Source organism: Pseudophryne corroboree, chromosome 11, assembly GCF_028390025.1.
Source record: "Pseudophryne corroboree isolate aPseCor3 chromosome 11, aPseCor3.hap2, whole genome shotgun sequence".
In the NCBI taxonomy this organism is placed as follows: domain Eukaryota; kingdom Metazoa; phylum Chordata; class Amphibia; order Anura; family Myobatrachidae; genus Pseudophryne; species Pseudophryne corroboree.
In genome coordinates, this window is record NC_086454.1 from 328,719,522 (window position 1) to 328,740,268 (window position 20,747).

The window sequence follows — 20,747 nt, forward strand, 5'->3', positions numbered from 1 at the left end:
GGAGATAACCCAGGATTGTGCCAGCTGGTGTTCCAGGAAAAGCTGGGTTGCTGAAGATAAAACAGCTGCTGTGGATACTGTCTGGAACCAGACTGTTGTTAGCACGGAGTGGATACTGGCTGGAACCAGTTAAATAATAAATGAACTTGGGAGCGATGAAATATGAACTGAAATGTAGAACTTGAGAGCGGAGAAATAATAATACCGGTGGAGAGTGGTAAAGTGTAGAAAGGACACCGGCCCTTTAAGGGAAGCTGTACTCTGCTGGAAGCTGAGCTGGAAGCAGGTAATGTTGTAGCTGGAGACAGATGAATCCACAATGGATTGGAGAGTCAGGCTACACCGCAGGTGGAATGCTGGTGCGGGTCTCTATGGTGGAAGTCTTGAGACAGGAGCTGGAACCTGGAAGACAATCACAGGAGAGAGACAAACAGGAACTAGGTTTGACAACCAAAGCACTGACGCCTTCCTTGCTCAGGCACAGTGTATTTATACCTGCAGCAAGGAAGGGATTGGCTAGGCAATTATGCAGATTATCAATACTGAGAACAGATTGGTGGAAATGATCAGCTGACAGAATCCAAGATGGCTGCGCCCATGCAGACACTTGGAGGGAAGTTTGGTTTGTAATCCATGTGGTAATGAAAACAGTAATGGCGGCGCCGGCCACCGGAGACAGGAGGCGCCAGGCTGACAGATGCACATCCAACCACGCGGACACAGCGGAGGCCGCGGCTGACGTAATCGCCACTCAGACACTCTGCATGCAGAAGTTCAGGGACGGCGGCGGAGGCCGCGGGAGACGCCATGCCAGGTGTAATATGGCGTTTACTGTGACAGCGTCCCAGAGTGACAGGAGAGGATACAGGAATGTACACATCAGGATAACAGATGGGATCCGGTCCTGGAGCGCTGAGCCAGCCTTAGGAGGCATCTGATGGGTAAGAAATGGCGTCCAGATACCCGGATCGTGACAGCACCCCCCCCTTTAGGAGTGGCCCCAGGACACTTCTTTGGCTTTTGAGGAAACTTGGAATGGAATCTCCGGACCAAGGCAGGAGCATGGACATCAGAAGCATTGGTCCATGAACGTTCCTCAGGACCATAACCCTTCCAGTCAATAAGATATTGTAGTTGACCGTAACGGTGACGTGAGTCCAGGATCTTGGCCACTTCATACTCAACGCCTCGTTGAGTTTGGACTTTCGGAGTTGGAGGAAGTGAGGAATGAAACCGATTCAAGATCAGCGGTTTCAACAGGGAAACATGGAATGTCCTGGGTATTTTTAAGAAGGGAGGCAACTGGAGTCTGTAAGCAACAGGATTGATGACTTGTTCAATCTTGAAAGGACCGATATAGCGAGGTGCAAACTTCATACTGGGAACTCTTAACCTCAAATTCTTCGTGGATAACCATACCCGATCACCCACCTTGAGAGCAGGAACTGCTCGACGCTTCTTATCCGCAAACTTCTTGTACCTGAACGATGCCTTGAGCAGAGCTGATCGTACGCTCTTCCAGATATTGGCAAACTGATGCAAGGTGATATCCACTGCGGGAACAGAAGTTGCTGGAAGCGGTTGGAACTCAGGGACTTTAGGGTGGAATCCAAAGTTAGTGAAGAATGGTGTTGAAGCAGATGAAGAATGATACTGGTTGTTATGACAGAACTCGGCCCAGGGAAGTAATTGAACCCAGTCATCTTGAGAGGAGGACACATAGATGCGGAGGAAGGCCTCCAAGTCCTGATTCACCCTCTCGGTTTGACCATTGGTCTGAGGATGGTAAGCCGTGGAAAACTTTAGCTTGACTTGGAGGACTTGACATAAACTTCGCCAGAATTTGGCTGTGAATTGAACTCCTCGATCTGAGATAATTTCTTCAGGAAGACCGTGGAGTCGGAAGATCTCTTGTATGAATACTTGAGCCAACTTGGAAGCTGACGGAAGACCGGTGAGAGGAATGAAGTGTGCCATCTTGGTGAACCGGTCAACTACCACCCAGATGGTATTGAACTTGTTGCACATGGGTAAGTCTGTAATGAAATCCATCGACAAGTGGGTCCATGGTCGACGGGGAACGGATAGTGGAACCAGTTGCCCCGCAGGCGACTGGCGGGATACTTTATGTTGGGCACACTTTGGGCAAGATGCAATAAACTCCAAGACGTCCTTTTTCAGAGTTGGCCACCAATAGGACCTAGAGATAAACTCCAGGGTTTTTTGGATACCTGTATGTCCGGCAAAACGGGAAGCATGGGCCCAATGCATGAGCTTCTTCCTTAGCATCGGCTTCACAAAACTTTTCCCTGATGGGGGCGTAGAGTCCATCCCTACCGTGGAGAATGCCAACGGATTTATAATAGGATGCTTGTCTGAAGACTCTGACTCATTCTCTTGCTCCCATGAGCGGGAAAGGGCATCGGCCTTGCGATTCTGAGAGCCCGGACAGAACTGGAGTTTAAAGTCGAACCTGGAAAAGAAAAGTGCCCATCTGGCCTGACGAGGGTTGAGACATTGTGCGCCCTTCAGGTATAAAAGGTTCTTGTGGTCTGTAAGTATGGTGATTGAATGAGAAGCTCCCTCCAACAGATACCTCCACTCTTCTAGAGCGAGCTTGATGGCTAGCAACTCCTGGTCGCCAATGGCATAGTTGCGCTCAGCTGGGGAGAACTTCCGGGAGAAGAAACTGCAAGGGTGTAAATGGCCATCTTTAGCCCTCTGAGATAACACCGCTCCTACTCCAACGGAGGAGGCATCCACCTCTAAGATGAAAGGAGAGTCGATGTCAGGCTGTTTCAGAACAGGCGCAGAGATGAACCTTTGTTTTAAAAGATGAAATGCTTGCATGGCTTCTTCAGACCACTTGGACGGGTTAGCACCCTTCTTAGTGAAAGCAGTAATAGGCGCCACAATGGTGGAAAAGTCTCGTATAAACTTTCGGTAATAGTTGGCGAACCCTAAGAACCTCTGGACCCCTTTGAGGGTTAAGGGTACCGGCCAATTTTGGATTGCTTGTAGTTTCTCAGGATCCATCTCTAGTCCGGAACCGGACACAATGTACCCTAGAAACGGAATGGACTTGACTTCAAAGACGCATTTTTCTAATTTGCAATAGAGATGATTGACACGGAGACGGGACAGAACCTCTTTAACCCAAAAACGATGTTCCTCTAAATCGTTGGCAAAAATGAGGATATCGTCTAGATAGACCACGACATGACGGTATAGAATGTCTCTGAAGATCTCATTGACAAAATGCTGGAAGACAGCTGGAGCATTGCTCAATCCGAAGGGCATGACGAGGTACTCATAATGTCCGTCACGGGTGTTAAAGGCGGTCTTCCACTCGTCACCCTCACGGATCCGGATGAGATTGTATGCACCTCGCAAGTCCAGCTTTGTAAAGATGGTAGCTCCGCTAACTCTGTCAAAGAGCTCAGTAATCAGGGGTAAAGGATAACGGTTCTTGATGGTAATGTCGTTCAAACCTCTGTAGTCGATGCACGGCCGCAGACCACCATCTTTCTTTTTTACAAAAAAGAAGCCTGCGCCGGCTGGAGAAGAAGAAGGTCGAATGAACCCCTTTGCTAGGTTCTCTTTAATATATTCCTCCATAGAATGCGTCTCAGGCAGAGACAACGGATAAGTTCGGCCTCGAGGTGGAACCTTCCCTGGAACGAGATCAATCGGACAGTCCCATTCTCTATGAGGAGGAAGGATATCAGCAGAAGCTTTACTGAACACATCCGTGAAATCTTGATATGGAGGAGGTGGAACATCAGACGACCTGGGGGAGGAAGAACAGACAGGCAATACTTTAAACAAACATGTCTCAGCACAGGAGGAACCCCATGCCAGGATTTGCGTAGTCGTCCAATCAATTGTAGGATTGTGAAGACGGAGCCATGGAAGGCCCAGGACCACAGGATGTGTGGCTCTTGGAATCACTAAAAAAGAAATAAGTTCGGAATGAAGAACTCCCACTCTCAGACGAACTGGTAGAGTCCTTAAAGAAATAACTGCATCAAAAATTTTGCTGCCATCCACGGCAGTTAAAGAAATGGACGAAGGAAGTCTCTCGGTGGGTAGGGACCACCGTTTAACATAGGCTTCGGTAATAAAGTTCCCAGCTGCTCCGGAATCAAGGAGGGCAATGACGTTCCGATAACGTTGAGCAACTTGAAGCGAGACTGGGAGATTACAATCTTGAGGAGATGGAGAGGAGATCATTACTCCTAGCCGGCCCTCTCCTTGGCGAGCTAGGATTTGGAGTTTCCCGGACGTTTGGGACAGGCATTAATGGTGTGAGACGGAGCTGCACAATAGAGACAGAGAAACTCGGAGAGACGTCTTCGGCGCTCAGCAGGAGTTAAACGGGAACGGCCAAGTTGCATGGGCTCATCTTTAGATGGTGACAGTTGACGAGGAGGAGGAGCAGAAGATTTTGGAGCAGATGATCTTCCACGCTCAGTTGCTCTCTCTCTGAAACGTAAATCAACTTTCGTGCAGAGTGAGATTAGCTCATCTAACTTAGAAGGTAAGTCTCTGGTAGCTAACTCATCTTTAATACGCTCAGATAAGCCATGCCAGAATGCAGCATACAGGGCCTCGTCGTTCCATGCCAGTTCGGATGCCAGGATCTGGAACTGTATCAGATATTGTCCTACAGTACGTGACCCCTGGCGTAAACGGAGAATCTCGGATGAAGCTGAGGTTACCCGGCCTGGCTCGACGAAGATGCGCCTGAATGTTGACACGAAGGCAGTGTAGGAAGACAGCAGGGTGTCGGACCTCTCCCATAACGGTGATGCCCAATCAAGGGCTGAGCCACTGAGAAGAGAAATAATGTAGGCAATTTTTGTACGGTCACTGGGAAAATTGCCAGGTTGTAGCTCAAACTGAATCTCACACTGGTTGAGAAATCCCCTGCAGAATCTTGGAGATCCGTCAAATTTTGCTGGCGTTGGAAGATGAAGACGTGGAGCAGAAATGGGTAAGGTGGGTGGGGTTATAGCTGGAGTCACTGTGGTTGACGCACCAGACGCGCCTGATCCACGGAGAGTTGTCTGAATCCCATCCAGCCGAGTAGAGAGATCCTGGAGACAGCGGATGATGTGGCCCTGTGCAGCCTCCTGATGTTCTAGTCGGGCTGCCAGTTCTTGCATCGGCCTGGCCGCTTGATCCTGGTCTCCGGCTGGATTCATTAGGTCAGTGCTTACTGTCACAACTGAGGGCCTGAGCTGACGGGAGGCAGCCTCAGTTGTAGGGGCTGAGATGTACCGGAACCTGGGAGGTTGTATCAGACCCCTGGACATGTAAGTAACATGAGTAATAACTGCCCGAAGGCGTGACCACGACAACTTGGATAAAAGTCAATGATGTTTATTATGACAACTCCGCAACACAGCAGCAGTAAAAGAAAACGTAAAAGTCAGCAAAGAATAAATACAGTTCCTGGGTACTACAGGATGGCAGGAGCCACAGGGCACTGGTAGTGTGAGATAGTTCTTATGATCTTCTAGATGGAAAGTCCTTACCAGGCCCGACTGTAGCAATGGAGATAACCCAGGATTGTGCCAGATGGTGTTCCAGGAAAAGCTGGGTTGCTGAAGATAAAACAGCTGCTGTGGATACTGGCTGGAACCAGACTGTTGTTAGCACGGAGTGGATACTGGCTGGAACCAGTTAAATAATAAATGAACTTGGGAGCGATGAAATATGAACTGAAATGTAGAACTTGAGAGCGGAGAAATAATAATACCGGTGGAGAGTGGTAAAGTGTAGAAAGGACACCGGCCCTTTAAGGGAAGCTGTACTCTGCTGGAAGCTGAGCTGGAAGCAGGTAATGTTGTAGCTGGAGACAGATGAATCCACAATGGATTGGAGAGTCAGGCTACACCGCAGGTGGAATGCTGGTGCGGGTCTCTATGGTGGAAGTCTTGAGACAGGAGCTGGAACCTGGAAGACAATCACAGGAGAGAGACAAACAGGAACTAGGTTTGACAACCAAAGCACTGACGCCTTCCTTGCTCAGGCACAGTGTATTTATACCTGCAGCAAGGAAGGGATTGGCTAGGCAATTATGCAGATTATCAATACTGAGAACAGATTGGTGGAAATGATCAGCTGACAGAATCCAAGATGGCTGCGCCCATGCAGACACTTGGAGGGAAGTTTGGTTTGTAATCCATGTGGTAATGAAAACAGTAATGGCGGCGCCGGCCACCGGAGACAGGAGGCGCCAGGCTGACAGATGCACATCCAACCACGCGGACACAGCGGAGGCCGCGGCTGACGTAATCGCCACTCAGACACTCTGCATGCAGAAGTTCAGGGACGGCGGCGGAGGCCGCGGGAGACGCCATGCCAGGTGTAATATGGCGTTTACTGTGACAGCGTCCCAGAGTGACAGGAGAGGATACAGGAATGTACACATCAGGATAACAGATGGGATCCGGTCCTGGAGCGCTGAGCCAGCCTTAGGAGGCATCTGATGGGTAAGAAATGGCGTCCAGATACCCGGATCGTGACACGCAGATAGATAAACAAAGTGGTGAATCTGCTGTCTGTGTTAGGCAGTCAATTACGTCTGGATCACAGATGAGAGTTCACTGAATAAGTGTAGATCAAAAAAAAGATAGGATACGGAAGAAGATAAGGTGCAATATACTGTCCAATCAGATTATATAGCGCGGGACAGGTTGTCACACTGAGTCACTTGAGACCTGTGAGATATGTTAAACAACACACCGTTCTGTCCTCTTTACATTAGCACAATCAATAGAAAAGATAAAAGAACCACACCTTGCTGGTATATCAGGGGTTATTTGCACATTTATGCCGTGGTAGTCGGGTAACAAAGTAATGTATTTTGACGTAACAAAGTAAGGGCTTTGAGTAACAAATATGGTTACCTCAATTATTCATTGGAGTGTTTGTGCTATGTAGGGAATCCGGATTAGTACATTAGTGCTGTACCTTATCTCTATTAGGAATCCTAAGATTCAAAAAAAAAAAATTACATTTAACAAAGATCATATGTGCTTAGAGTATGGTAAATTCACACTAAACACTGAAGCTATGGGGGGTCATTCCGACCTGATCGCTCGCTGCAGTTTATCGCAGCGGAGCGATCGGGTCGGATCTGCGCATGCGCCAGCGCATGTTGGACGGCCAAAGGCCTTTGTACCGTAACGATCGCCTCTGCCTGATTGACAGGCAGTCGCTGTGCGGATGGGGGCTGGACGGCGGCGACAAGCCGCCATTAAGGGGGCGCAGTCCGACCAACGCAGGTGTGGCCAGACCATTGGGGGGGCAGTCCGCGGCGTCTTCGTGACGTCACACGTAGCCGCGGCGACCCGGGCAGAGAAGATGTTCTCCCGGGACGTCACACGCAGCCGCGGCGACCCGGGCAGAGAAGATGTTCTGGCCGGGAATTACTCCTGAAATGCAAAAGCATCGCCGCTGTGCGATGCTTTTGCATTTCTGCGGGGGGAAGGGGGTGCCGGCACTGACATGCGGGGCGGACTAGCCCTGTGCTGGACATCCCCCCCCGCATGTCTGAGTGCCTGATCGTAGCTGTGCTAAATTTAGCACAGCTAGGATCAACTCTGAATGACCCCCATAGTCTCCTATTCAGGGTCAGAAGCTGAGTAACAGTATTATTGCCTATAATTCTAATCTCCTATAATAGTAAAGCTTATAATAAAAATAGCGCATGCTCTGTGCTCCCTATGCAGGTTATAACAATTATATAGTACCGATACCACGTGCAGCCAGTGATTGTAGTTCACATCCAGATCGCTGGTGATCAGCAGCAGCTGCTATATACATGATGAGGGTCCCGTGGGAAAACGCGTTTCACCCGATCGACGGGCTTGTTCACTTCCTGAAAATGCCTCGATCCCTATGGTTCCCTGGGTTGGGTTTAAACTGGTTCTATTGATGTCCTTTTTTGTTCTTGTCACTAATGTATATAAATATACTCTAATATGTGGAATATATTACCGTATTATAATACACAAGCAACGTCGACTGAGTATAACAAGGTAATTAGCGCTCTGGCGACCGACCTATAACAAGCGTTCATATTTGTATTCTAGGCCATTGAGGAGTCAATGATAACTCTTAGCCGTGGAGACTGGATGGGGCTCCCAGATTTATCTTTTAAAGACTGGATGAGGATGAAAAGAAGGTAAGAAAACAAAGATCCGGATACCGCTATATGAACCGTATTAAGGGGGTCATTCCGAGTTGATCGCTCGCTAGCAACTTTTTGCAGCGCCACGATCATGTTAACTCACAGCAAAACTGCGTATACACCGCATTGCGCAGGCGCGTCATACGGGTATAAAGAGGATCGATGCTGGGCGATGGATTTAACAAAGAATCCATTCGCACAGCCAATCGCAAGGTGATTGACAGGAAGAGGGCGTTTGTGGATGTCAACTGACCGTTTTCTGGGAGTGTTTGGGAAAACGCAGGCTTGTCCGAGCGTTTGCGGGGCGAGTGCCTGACGTCAATTCCGGGACCAGACAGGCTGAAGTGATCGCAGCGGCTGAGTAGGTCCAGAGCAACTCTGAAACTGCAGGAAACTTTTTTGTGCCGTCGGCTGCAAAAGCGTTCGCACACTTGCAAAGCAAAAATACACTCCCCCATAGGCGGCGACTATCTGATCGCAGCGCTGCAAAAAGTTGCGAGCGATCAACTCGGAATGACCCCCTAAGTTCTGTGATGCGCGGCCATGATGTTTAGCTGCTCACATTGCAGCACACCAACACTGACGTCTCTATGGGGTGTGATGGAAGATTGGCGGTGTTGGTGGTCCGACTGCCGCTGTTCTGATGACACTTTGCGTCCATCTTCTACAGTTGAATTGACAAATGCTATGTTTTTGTCATTTAGCCAAAATAGCTTTTATTTCAATATTACCCAAAGTGCAGATCAATAAATGTTAGAAATACGTGTCACATTTGCTTATCTAGCCAATTGTGTGGGTATGGTGGAGGGAGGGAGTAACAAGGTATGGATGACAACAGTATTTGATAGTGTCAAAAGGCTCTGGCTCATAATGTAACAGATACAGTGGGAGATGTATCAAAGCTCAGAGATATAAAGGGGCCTATTTGCTAAGCCATGGATGGAGATAAAGGGCCGTATTCAATAGCTGTCGGAAGCTGCCGTCTTGTCGGAAAGACTGCAGCTTCTTCTGTCGGAAGGGGTTCCGACCTATTCAATATGGGCAATTTTTTTCCACACGTAGATCGGCGGAATAGCCGCTGATCCGCCTGCTTCTGTCGGAAACGGGGCCAAATCTGACAGGCTTTGGCTCCCTTTCCGACAATCTCAATCCGACTAAAAAAAAAAAGTCGGACTGAGCAGGGCGTCCCCCCTAGCCAGGCTCCTCACTCCCGGCAGTGCACCCCCCCCCCCCCCTCGCCGCCGCAGACATCAAGATTCCGGCGCTGCCAGCTCCCCCTCCTCAAAGAGATCTTCCCCCGCCGCTGACAGCGCACCCTCCCCTCCCGCAGCGGACACTTGCAGCTCCCCCCCCCCCCCCACCGCAGAGATCTTACCCAGCCGCTGCTGACAGCTCATGCCGCTGACTGTGCACCCCACCCCCTCCCCGCAGCAGACATCTCCGGCCGCTGGCAGCTCCCCCCCCCCCCCCCCCCCCCTTCCCACCGCTGACAGGGAACTCCCAAATCCGACAGTCTGATTTGGCCGTTCATTGAATAGCCCTTGTCGGATCCATTCCGACAAATGCATGTCGGAATGGATCCGACACTTATTGAATAAACCCCAAAGTGGAGAAAGATGAAGTACCAGCCAATCAGCTTCTAACTGTCATGTTACAGGCTGTGTTTGAAAAATGACAGGAGCTGTTTAGTTTGCACTTTATCTCTCCAAGCTTTGATACATATGCCCCAAAGTTCCAATCATTGTCATTTTTCAAACACCACCTGTAAAATGGCAGTTAGACACTGATTGGTTGATGCTTTATCTTTCTCTGAGGTTTTGATACATTTACCCCACAATCAGCTAATTTCTCTTCCATTAGCAGATCCTGACCACCTCTGTTTATCTCCGTTATTTAAACTGCACATTACGGCCCTCATTCCGAGTTGTTCGCTCGCTAGCTGCTTTTAGCAGCATTGCACACGCTAGGCCGCTGCCCTCTGGGAGTGTATCTTAGCTTAGCAGAATAGCGAACGAAAGGTTAGCAGAATAGCTACTAAATAATTCTTTGCAGTTTCTGAGTAGCTCCGGACCCACTCACAGATTGCGATCAGCTCAGTCCGTTTAGTTCCTGGTTTGACGTCACAAACACGCCCTGCGTTCGGTCAGCCACTCCCCCGTTCCTCCAGACACTCCCGCGTTTTTTAGCACACTCCCGGAAAACGCTCAGTTACCTCCCAGAAACGCCCCTTTCCTGTCAATCACTCACCGATCAGCAGAGCGACTGAAAAGCATTGTACGAACACCAGCAAAACTGCTACGTTTTTAGTTAAATAAATGTGCATGCGCATTTAGCAGCAAATCACAGCATAGCGAAAATCGGCAACGAGCGAACTCAGAATGACCCCCATAGTTTGCATTCTCAAGAAGTATAAGTCGGTGTCGTATACAGCTACCTGTACAAGTATGGGAATAGTGATACTTGTTTCAGATGAGCATTCATGCAAACCAAATAATTCTGAATAGTTTTGGCCTTGGGCAAACGCTCGTTTCAAAATCTCACAATGGAGCTGCCTCACTAGAAACACATTCTTATTCTAATAGTGAGCGAATCTGATAGCTTATGTGATGGCTTTGTTATGGTGCAGATGAAGCTGTTGATATGCAATGCGTTTCTGGTTCTCCTGCTAGAAAACGTACCAAACAGGTTTATTGTTTTATAAACAACAAATCCCACAAACTGCATTGTACCCAAATCCTGTTCCAGCCTCATACAGAGAATACGACCTGCAAGTGTAACTTTGAATATTAATCAGCCGACTCTTGGAAGCACAGGGGGGGGAATGTACCTGGCACAGGGATTAAGTTCTGATGTATATCTGCATTTATGGTTTCTAGTTCCTTGAAATTCAAGGTTCATTCACTGAGCTCAGAGCATTTTTCATTTCCTGCTCTTTGTATCTCTAGTTTTGAACTGGGCTGGAAGAAATCAAACTATCGGCTCATTAGAGTGTTCCGATACGTCTGCTGATCTTGTGAGATGTGAGCTGTACACTCATGTGATTGTTAGTACAGGAGAGCTGTATAAGAAGGTTGCAGTTATGTGACGGGTGGTCACATGACCTCCCCCCTACATCCCGTCCCCCTCACAATCCCGACGGTCGGCATGCCAACCAACGGGGACTATTCCCACTCGTGGGGTTCTACGACACCCATAGAGTGAGAATAGAAACCCATTGCAACCACCGAGCCCGCAAGCGACCGCCGGTCACGCATACCACACCCGTAGAAGACAGGAGCAGGATATATCAGTATTAACTATCTCCTGCCACTTAGAAGAGCCGAGGGGATCCAACACAAAGGAGTCCTATGATTTGAGAGGAAGTAGTGGTCGATCTACTAATTAACCATGTTTATTTTTGTTTTCTTTTAGGAACCTTAGAAACGACAGGTCCACGGCAGGTGACATCCTGAACTATTACCAGTACTATGTAAAGAAGAAAAGGCTAGAGAACAATTTCATGTCTGGCGCAGTTGTCACCTCTGTTGTAAAAATGGACAAAGACGTTGACCATTCCCCTGGGAATGAGATCATCTTGAGTTCTCCTGAGTGTAAAGGGGACAACAAACTCTTCAGAGTAAGCGGATTTATCAACAACGACTCTGGCAACAGCAAAAACTTCTGTCTCTATGCAGAGAATGTGGTACTGGCAACGGGGACTTACGATAGCCCGTCTATGTTGGGCGTCCAAGGGGAAGATCTTCCCTTTGTATCACATCAGATTTCTGCCCTTGAGGAAGCGGTAAAAGCTAAAAGGGTTGACCAAGACTCTGATCCTGTGCTGATCATTGGAGCAGGATTGACTGCTGCAGATGCCATCCTGTTGGCTCATCACTATAACATTCCCGTAATCCATGCATTTAGAAGACGTGTTAATGATCCAGCACTGATCTTCAATCAGTTACCACAGGTCATGTACCCAGAATACCATAAAGTGCATCAAATGATGAAGGAGCAATCTGTCTTTCAAGGTGGACCCTACAAGGGTTACATCAGCTTTCCTGAGCACCACACCATTTGCTTCAAAGACGATAAGAAGTGCATCTTCAGAGACCAGCACGGCCAGCACAAAGTGTTCAGAGTCTCCATGGCCCTTGTTCTTATTGGTTCCAATCCCAACTTGTCATTTCTTCCCAAAAATGGCATACACCTGACGGTGGACAATCAACACCCAGTAAGCTCCAGAAGAAACCCTCTTGATATTGATCCATTCAGCTATGAGTGCATTCAGGAAAAAGGACTGTATGCTGTGGGACCTCTGGCCGGTGACTATTTTGTACGCTTTGTTCAAGGAGGAGCTTTGGCTGTTGCCAGCTCTCTGCTAAAATCTCAGGAGAAACCTCCGTAATGAACGCAGCCAACTACGGTATCTTCTAGAGCTATCCTAGATCTTCGTGATCCATACACAGATGGGATATCTCAGCCAAATAGAGGGAGACCTAAGGGGGTAAATCTAATAGACTGCGACTTGTGGGCATCTGCAAAACCCTTGATCAGTTTGGCCAATGTTTAAAGTGGCAACCATTTAAAAAGGCAAAACCATCCTGGGTTTACCTTTTTAAATGATTGCCACTTTAAAACATCGCCCAGACTCGCTGTAAGTGGCAGGCTATTACATTTACCCCCTAGTCTTTCTGCTGACTGTTTGTATCATATACATAAGCTAGCATTTCTACAGCAATCTTAATATGTGTGGATATGTGACAGTTACCATTATACAAAGCTATATATTCATATACGTGAACTGCGTTTATGAAAAGGGTTATTGTACAAATATACATAGTACATAGATTATCTTTTAAAACGAGGAAAATTTACTAAGGTGTTTTTTGTTTTTTTTAGAACTGTTGATGTTCCTCGTAGCAGCCAATCAGATTCTACTTAACATTTATCTAGCTGCTTCTAGAAGATAATAGATAGAATCTAATTGTTTGCTATGGGCAACATCACCTGTTATAAAAAAAACAACAACTCACACCTTAGTAAATTTACCCCCTAGTATACACTTTACTTGTTTTATTTTCTTACTCTCCTGCACTAAAGAAAGTATATTCTATTTATCTTCCCATATATGTATGGCTATCCAACTAAAACAAACAGGATTATCTAAGACGAAAGGGCAATTTGTAATAGTTAATTTATAAAGGTTTAAAACCTTAATAGAACTTTAAATGTTCCACTCTGTATATTCATCTCCTACTAGTTACCAGCCCGTTAAAATGATGGAACCACTTAACAGTAATGTCAGCACAGACGGCTGCGCGCGCTCCAACACAGCAACAATTGAGCTACTCCGTATGATGCCATCTAGTGGCCGCCGACACACAAAACACTTGAATTCCCCCCATAGAGGTATGGAGCAGCATTAACCTTTTATTATATAGGATTTGAAGTGCAAGGTTGTCACAACCGTAGCCTGAAAATTAGAGATGAGCGGGTTCGGATTTACTCAGTTCTTAACGCCCGAATTAGCACAAGTTCTTTTTTTCTGGATTTTTCTTATTGGCTAAACAAAACACGTGACGTCCGTGAGCCAATAAGGAGATTCGGGTAAATCCGAGTAAATCCGAACCCGCTCATCTCTACTGCAAATAGGTTTCTCAAATCTAATGGGAAAGAGGAAATTTGGGAAAATTAAAAAAGACTACTTCCAAAACAGAATGATTTTAAAACGATTAAAGTTAAACTTGATGAATTACTGGATCCAATGTACAAATGCCTGTTTGTTTATTGTATGTTTGTTTTTCCTATGTAATATATAAAAATGTGAAACTGCTAATATATTTTTATGTATAAAAATGAAATTTTTAATGTTTTCTATATTTATGTTTTGTATTCATTTTTTTTATATATTTGTAAATAAACATTGATATTTTTACAAAGTTTTATAAACGCTTCCAATATTGAAAAACCATTTAATAAAAAATTATATTATGGCAAATTTTCCTTTCCTTTCATGCGTGTGTGTTTAGCATTGCTCAAAAAGAATATATTATAATGGATCATATGATAAGTGAGAAGAGTATATTTCTTTACTAATAACAGATCTGCATCATATGAGTGTTTGGGTAAAACGTGCCTTAGTAAAAACGTTGCTCAATATTTTTTATATTTAACTATACATTACATTGTTGCCTGAGATACAAAGAAGGGTCAGATTAAATTGCATGATACATTAATTCCAAGGTTATTTTTGTTACATACTGTAGTGGATGTGTAGGGTTTACTCTTTGTCGGATTCCGTTAGCTGCGGAAACCCCCACACTAAGCCTCATGGGTGGACTCTGCATTTTAACGCATGTGGAAACCCGTTGAGCCCAGCATTTGTCACAAAATCTATGGGGTATCGCACATTAACCCATGGTTAACCATGCAGACAAAATGTTGGATAATTGAATAGCTCCAGGCATGAAACCTGAAGCTTAAGGTGGGTACTCACGGAGCGATCGCTGCTTAAAATCTAAGTAATCTGCCTAGATTGTTTAGATTTGAAGCAGTGAACTCTCCGTGTGTACCCCTCACAGCGATAGCGATGCGCAGCCCCGCGCATAGCTATCGCTGGTGCTAGATTGGCCTGCATGCAGGCCAATCTAGCGGGTCGCTCACTTCACCCGCTGGGTGAAATGAGCGGCCCCTCCGCTCCCCCCCCCCCTCGCACGCTCAGCACACCGCGCTGTGCTGAGCGGGGGGAGAGATGTGTGCTGAGCGGTTCGCTCAGCACACATCTCTCCCCACATCTGCCAGTGAGTACTGGCCTTTAACCTCACGCTTAATCGAATACCCTTCTATGAAGGTTAAAATAACATGGAAGCCACATAACACGCACATTTTAAGTAATTGGGTGATAACTGTTCTACCGTTTCAAACAAATGAACACTGCAGACCTCCGCCCCCTTTATTCTCAATGGGGACTGAAGACAAGCTTAGACTTCTGAGCTTGGCCGTCAGATACATATAGGGTGAGCATTGTCAGAGGGATCTATGGATCAATTCTCCGGCAGTCTCCATGCTCCATCATGGCAACAATTGCAGGTTTGTTTTGCGCAGATCAGACCTCTTCTTTGTTAAATAATTTAAAAAAATGTCTTACCTCTTGTGATAAGAAACTCCAGCTCACGGGGCCCCACGACCACTGATGGTAGACAGACCCCTATGTGCTGTAGACAAAACTTCGCCTCTTTCATGGGCTGTCATCGATCTTTTCAACCTCAAACATATATTGGGCGTAATGTATGTTTGTACGGAAATGTATTTTGCTGATCATAGCTAGTGAAACTGCTGCCCAGAAAAGAAGATAGACGCCTACCGGAGCCACCGCAATCTCAATCGCAACTGCGAACACATACACAGGCTGTGCGCAATAATGACTAACATCGACTGCTAGCAGTGGCGACTCCAGGGGAGGGGCAGCAGCTCAGTCTAAAATTCAAAGAAGGGAGCCGCACCACCTGACACCCCAAACGCTGCCAAGGACTCACTGGCGGGTGGTGTGGTTCCCCCATTTGGATTTTGGACTGTGGTGCCTCTGGAGCCACCACTGACTGCTAGGGTAGCCCTGTGGCTACACAGAGTGCACGCGGCAGTAGCGATGCTGGCGCCATGCTTTTGGATGTACGTGATCACAGCTGTTGGCACATACGTGCCTAGAAAACGGCCATTACATGCCTGAGTTTTTGTTGACCAGCATTGTCGCAAAGGATCCGATCGGATTTGCCCGCTGCTGCTCACCCCGGTACCTTCTGTGCTGCCACACAGCCCAGTTCCGGCTGGACGTCCTCATCCTCCCCGCGCTGCTGTTGCTCACCCCGGGGCCGCGCGCCGCCCAGGCCGGCTCCCTTTCTCTGGGCTCGGAGCAACTGCCCCTCATCCTGGGATAGGGGGCACCGGTCACATTTGCTAGAAGCAACAACATCATGATGAGAGACATATGGCTGTGACCGGTGCCCCCATTCCCAGGTGACTCGGGCGAGGGCGGAGCAGCCGCTCGTGTTCCCGGGGAGGAGTCAAGCAGGTGACAGCAGCGGGTAGTTGGGGGACCCCTCAGGTGACACCCCTCCCCCCACTGCAGGCACCAGTTACGGGAGTCACCTGCAGTGCAGCGCCCGCGCTCCCTGTGTGGAATGGGGGGCAGGCGCTGGCAGCACGTCTGTATATGAGGCAGCAGCCTGTGACAGGTACAGGTGGGAGCGGTGTCATCGAGCCGGGTCCCGGGATGTAGAGAGAGATCATCAGCACGGCAGGGTGTATGGAGGAGGGGGTGGCAATGTCAATCCAACTTTTTTAAAAGTCGGATTGACATTGTTGGAAACCGGGCTAAAACCTGTCAGGTTTGGCCGCGCTTCCGACAACTCACGTGGATCGGCGGCTAAAGCCACCAATCCACGTGATTTCCGACAAGTCAGATTTCCCGACTTGTCGGAAAAAAACAGGGCTGCATTGAATACATCGGAACCCCTTCCGACCTAAACCTGTCAGAAACTGCCGTCTTTCCGACGAGACGGCAGTTTCCGATAACAACTGAATATACCCCTATGTATGAAAGGGTGAAAAGAACATTTTGCTCAGTGAAGAAGGAGATGTATACCGAAGCCCTAAAGTTTTCCATAAATGAATGCACTTTTGGTTTAATTCATAGACTCACAGACACACACTTCGCAGACTTTAGAGATAAATTAACCTAGAGCAAAAAGTATTATGCACAGCTACAAACAAAACAATAACACACACACACGGATATAGGGGGTCATTCCGAGTTGATCGCAGCCAGCAACTTTTTGCTGCTGCTGCGATCAATAGTCCATGCCCTCCGTTGTCCTGGACACGCCTGCGTTTTACTCACCAATCCCCGAAAACGGTCTCCAACGGTCCGGATCCGCCCATCCACGCCTCCTTCCTGTCAATCTTCTTAGCGGTCGCCGCTGTGACCGCTTCCATCGGTAGCCGCGACGTAACCCGGCGACCCCTGTCGCCGGGCAACGTCGCGCACAGTGGCCGCCGCGCATGCGCTGTCCGCACCCGTTCGCACCGCAGAGAAAAAACGCTGGTGCGAACGAGTCGGAATGACCCCCATAATGTACAATGTAGCTGCTGTTATTATAAATGTAAAAAAAAAGTCAGAACTTTTGTGAGCAACCAAGTTGTCATTCTGTGCAGAACCATACATCAGTAGCAACACTTTAGGTCGCCATGGTTACCTGACTAGAAAACTGATTAGTTCTAGATTTCTTGGTAGCTACCTTGTTCCGTAGGTAGCCAGAGGCAATTCTAGGCATCAAATTATTAACCGGTCTATGGCCGAATAAACGTCAGCATCCAGAAATGTAACTTGCACATATTATTACTGCACTTATTAAACTTTATTTTTTTTATAATTGTTTTTATGTTTGATCAAAGTTCTTCTGGGACCTCAAGGTAATCCTATCTGCCACTTTATTTGTAGCCTCCTGTATCCATCTATTGTGTATGGGGAATGGGAAATGTCATTCCCCAAACAGTGTGGCACTTAGGTCATTACACCAATGTCTGGGGTGTTGAAAAGGGTCGGCATGTACTAAGGTCAGGGTTGCTTGGGAACCTTTTAGTGGTGGATTATAATGCAGCAACTACGCGGGGCACGGCCAACACACTGGTCTAACTGCATATATACTACGCTCCAAGCCAGAGCACAGGTATGACAAAATAGGAAGGTGACTGTATGGACCAACACTTCCCTTTATCATCTGCAGCTTGGCCAAGCTACTTAACAAGATTCTAGGGGGGAAATTTACTAAGCTCCCGATTTTGACCGAGATGCCGTTTTTTCATCAAAGTGTCATCTCGGTAATTTACTAAGCACTAATCACGGCAGTGATGAGGGCATTCGTAATTTTTTGCAAGTTCAGGTAAAAAATTACGAATGAATACACCATCGGTCAAAACGCGGCTGTTTAAGTATGAATCTCGGTCATTTACTAAGAAGTGCAAAGCAAAAAAAGAACAAACACTGCCGTGAAAAATTACAACTCGTAAAAAAGTGCTAAAAAAAACCAGACCTTTTTTTTTTTCCCGTGATTAGATAGGCATGCAGGGATCCATGAGATCCGTGCATGTATATCAATGGGAAGGGGTGGGAAAGTGCTTATTTGGTCAAAAAAAATTGCGCGGGGTCCCCCCTCCTAAGCATAACCAGCCTCGGGCTCTTTGAGCCGATCCTGGTTGCAAAAATATGGGTAAAAAAATGACAGGGGTTCCCCCATATTTAAGCAACCAGCATCGGGCTCTGCGCCTGGTCCTGGTCCCAAAAATACGGGGGACAAAAAGAGTAGGGGTCCCCCGTATTTTTAAAACCAGCACCGGGCTCCACTAGCTGGACAGATAATGCCACAGCCGGGGGTCACTTTTATATACTGCCCTGCGGCCGTGGCATCAAAAATCCAACTAGTCACCCCTGGCCGGGGTACCCTGGGGGAGTGGGGACCCCTTCAATCAAGGGGTCCCCCCCCCAGCCACCCAAGGGCCAGGGGTGAAGCCCGAGGCTGTCCCCCCCATCCAATGGGCTGCGGATGGGGAGGCTGATAGCCTTTGTTGTAAAAGAAAATATATTGTTTTTAGTAGCAGTACTACAAGTCCCAGCAAGCCTCCCCCGCATGCTGGTACTTGGAGAACCACAAGTACCAGCATGCGACGGAAAAACGGGCCCGCTGGTACCTGTAGTACTACTACTAAAAAAATACCCAAAAAAAGACAAGACACACACACCGTGAAAGTATAATTTTATTACATACATACACACATACATACATACTTACCTTAAGTTCCCACGCAGGTCGGTCCTCTTCTCCAGTAGAATCCAAGGGGTACCTGTTGAAGAAATTATACTCACGAGATCCAGGGGTCCAGGCTCCTCGGGAAATCCAGGGGTAATCCACGTACTTGAAAAAAAAAAAAAAACGGTGTCCCGACCACGAACTGAAAGGGGACCCATGTTTGCACATGGGTCACCTTTCCACGAATGCCAGAAACCCACTCTGACTTCTGTCTAAGTGGGTTTCTTCAGCCAATCAGGGAGCGCCACGTTGTAGCACTCTCCTGATCAGCTGTGTGGTCCTGTCCTCACTGACAGGCAGCACACGGCAGTGTTACAATGTAGCGCCTATGCGCTACATTGTAACCAATGATGGGAACTTTCTGCTCAGCGGTGACGTCACTTTAGGTCAACCGCAGGGCAGAAAGTTCCCATCATTGGTTACAATGTAGCGCATAGGCGCTACATTGTAACACTGCCGTGTGCTGCCTGTCACTCAGTACAGGAGCACACAGCCGATCAGGAGAGTGCTACAACGTGGCACTCCCTGATTGGCTGAAGAAACCCACTTAGACATCAGTCAGAGTGGGTTTCTGGCATTCGTGGAAAGGAAACCCATGTGAAAACATGGGGCCCCTTTCAGTTCGTGGCTCGGCTTTCCGTTTTCTTATTTTATGCAAGTACGTGGATTACCCCTGGATTTCCCGAGGAGCCTGGACCCCTGGATCTCGTGAGTATAATTTCTTCAACAGGTACCCCTTGGATTCTACTGGAGAAGAGGACCGACCTGCGTGGGAACTTAAGGTAAGTATGTATGTATGTGTGTATGTATGTAATAAAATTATACTTTCACGGTGTGTGTGTCTTGTCTTTTTTTGGGTATTTTTTTAGTAGTAGTACTACAGGTACCAGCGGGCCCGTTTTTCCGTCGCATGCTGGTACTTGTGGTTCTCCAAGTACCAGCATGCGGGGGAGGCTTGCTGGGCCTTGTAGTACTGCTACTAAAAACAATATCTTTTCTTTTACAACAAAGGCTATCAGCCTCCCCATCCGCAGCCCATTGGATGGGGGGGGACAGCCTCGGGCTTCACCCCTGGCCCTTGGGTGGCTGGGGGGGGGACCCCTTGATTGAAGGGGTCCCCACTCCCCCAGGGTACCCCGGCCAGGGGTGACTAGTTGGATTTTTGATGCCACGGCCGCAGGGCACTATATAAAAGTGACCCCCGGCTGTGGCATTATCTGTCCAGCTAGTGGAGCCCGGTGCTGGTTTTAAAAATACGGGGGACCCCTACTCTTTTTGTCCCCCGTATTTTTGGGACCAGGACCAGGCGCAGAGCCCGATGCTGGTTGCTTAAATATGGGGGAACCCCTGTCATTTTTTTACCCATATTTTTGCAACCAGGATCGGCTCAAAGAGCCCGAGGCTGGTTATGCTTAGGAGGGGGGACCCCACGCAATTTTTTTAATGATTTTACAGTGTTTAATTTAAAAAAAAAAAAAAACCCCAGCACGGATCACACAGATCCGGCCGAGATTGATTGTAAAAAAAGTCGGCAGTGTTTTGCTAATCACTGCCGTAAAAATAGGTAAAAAACCACGAATGACATCGACATCGGAACAAAAGAAAAACCCGAATACGACAGCTTAGTAAATCCATCGTAATCAATTCAAAAAGTTGCAATTTTACACTGTCGATGTCATTCGTGATTGAACTTGGACATG

General features: G+C 47.6%; 1 protein-coding gene across 2 annotated transcripts in view; it reads left to right on the forward strand.

The window, feature by feature from the left end:
• OSGIN1 (oxidative stress induced growth inhibitor 1) overlaps positions 1-14,153 on the forward strand; it is a 40,097-nt gene extending 25,944 nt beyond the window's left edge. The window contains exons 5-6 of one of the 2 annotated variants that reach the window (XM_063945737.1): positions 8,106-8,197; positions 11,615-14,152. In XM_063945737.1, coding sequence (XP_063801807.1) covers positions 8,106-8,197; positions 11,615-12,590 — 1,068 coding nt within the window. In that variant the 3' untranslated portion in view covers positions 12,591-14,152. Of the gene's footprint in view, positions 1-8,105; positions 8,198-11,614 lie in introns of both variants that reach the window. The other variant, XM_063945738.1, reaches the window with a different exon arrangement.
• Positions 14,154-20,747: the final 6,594 nt, after the last annotated feature.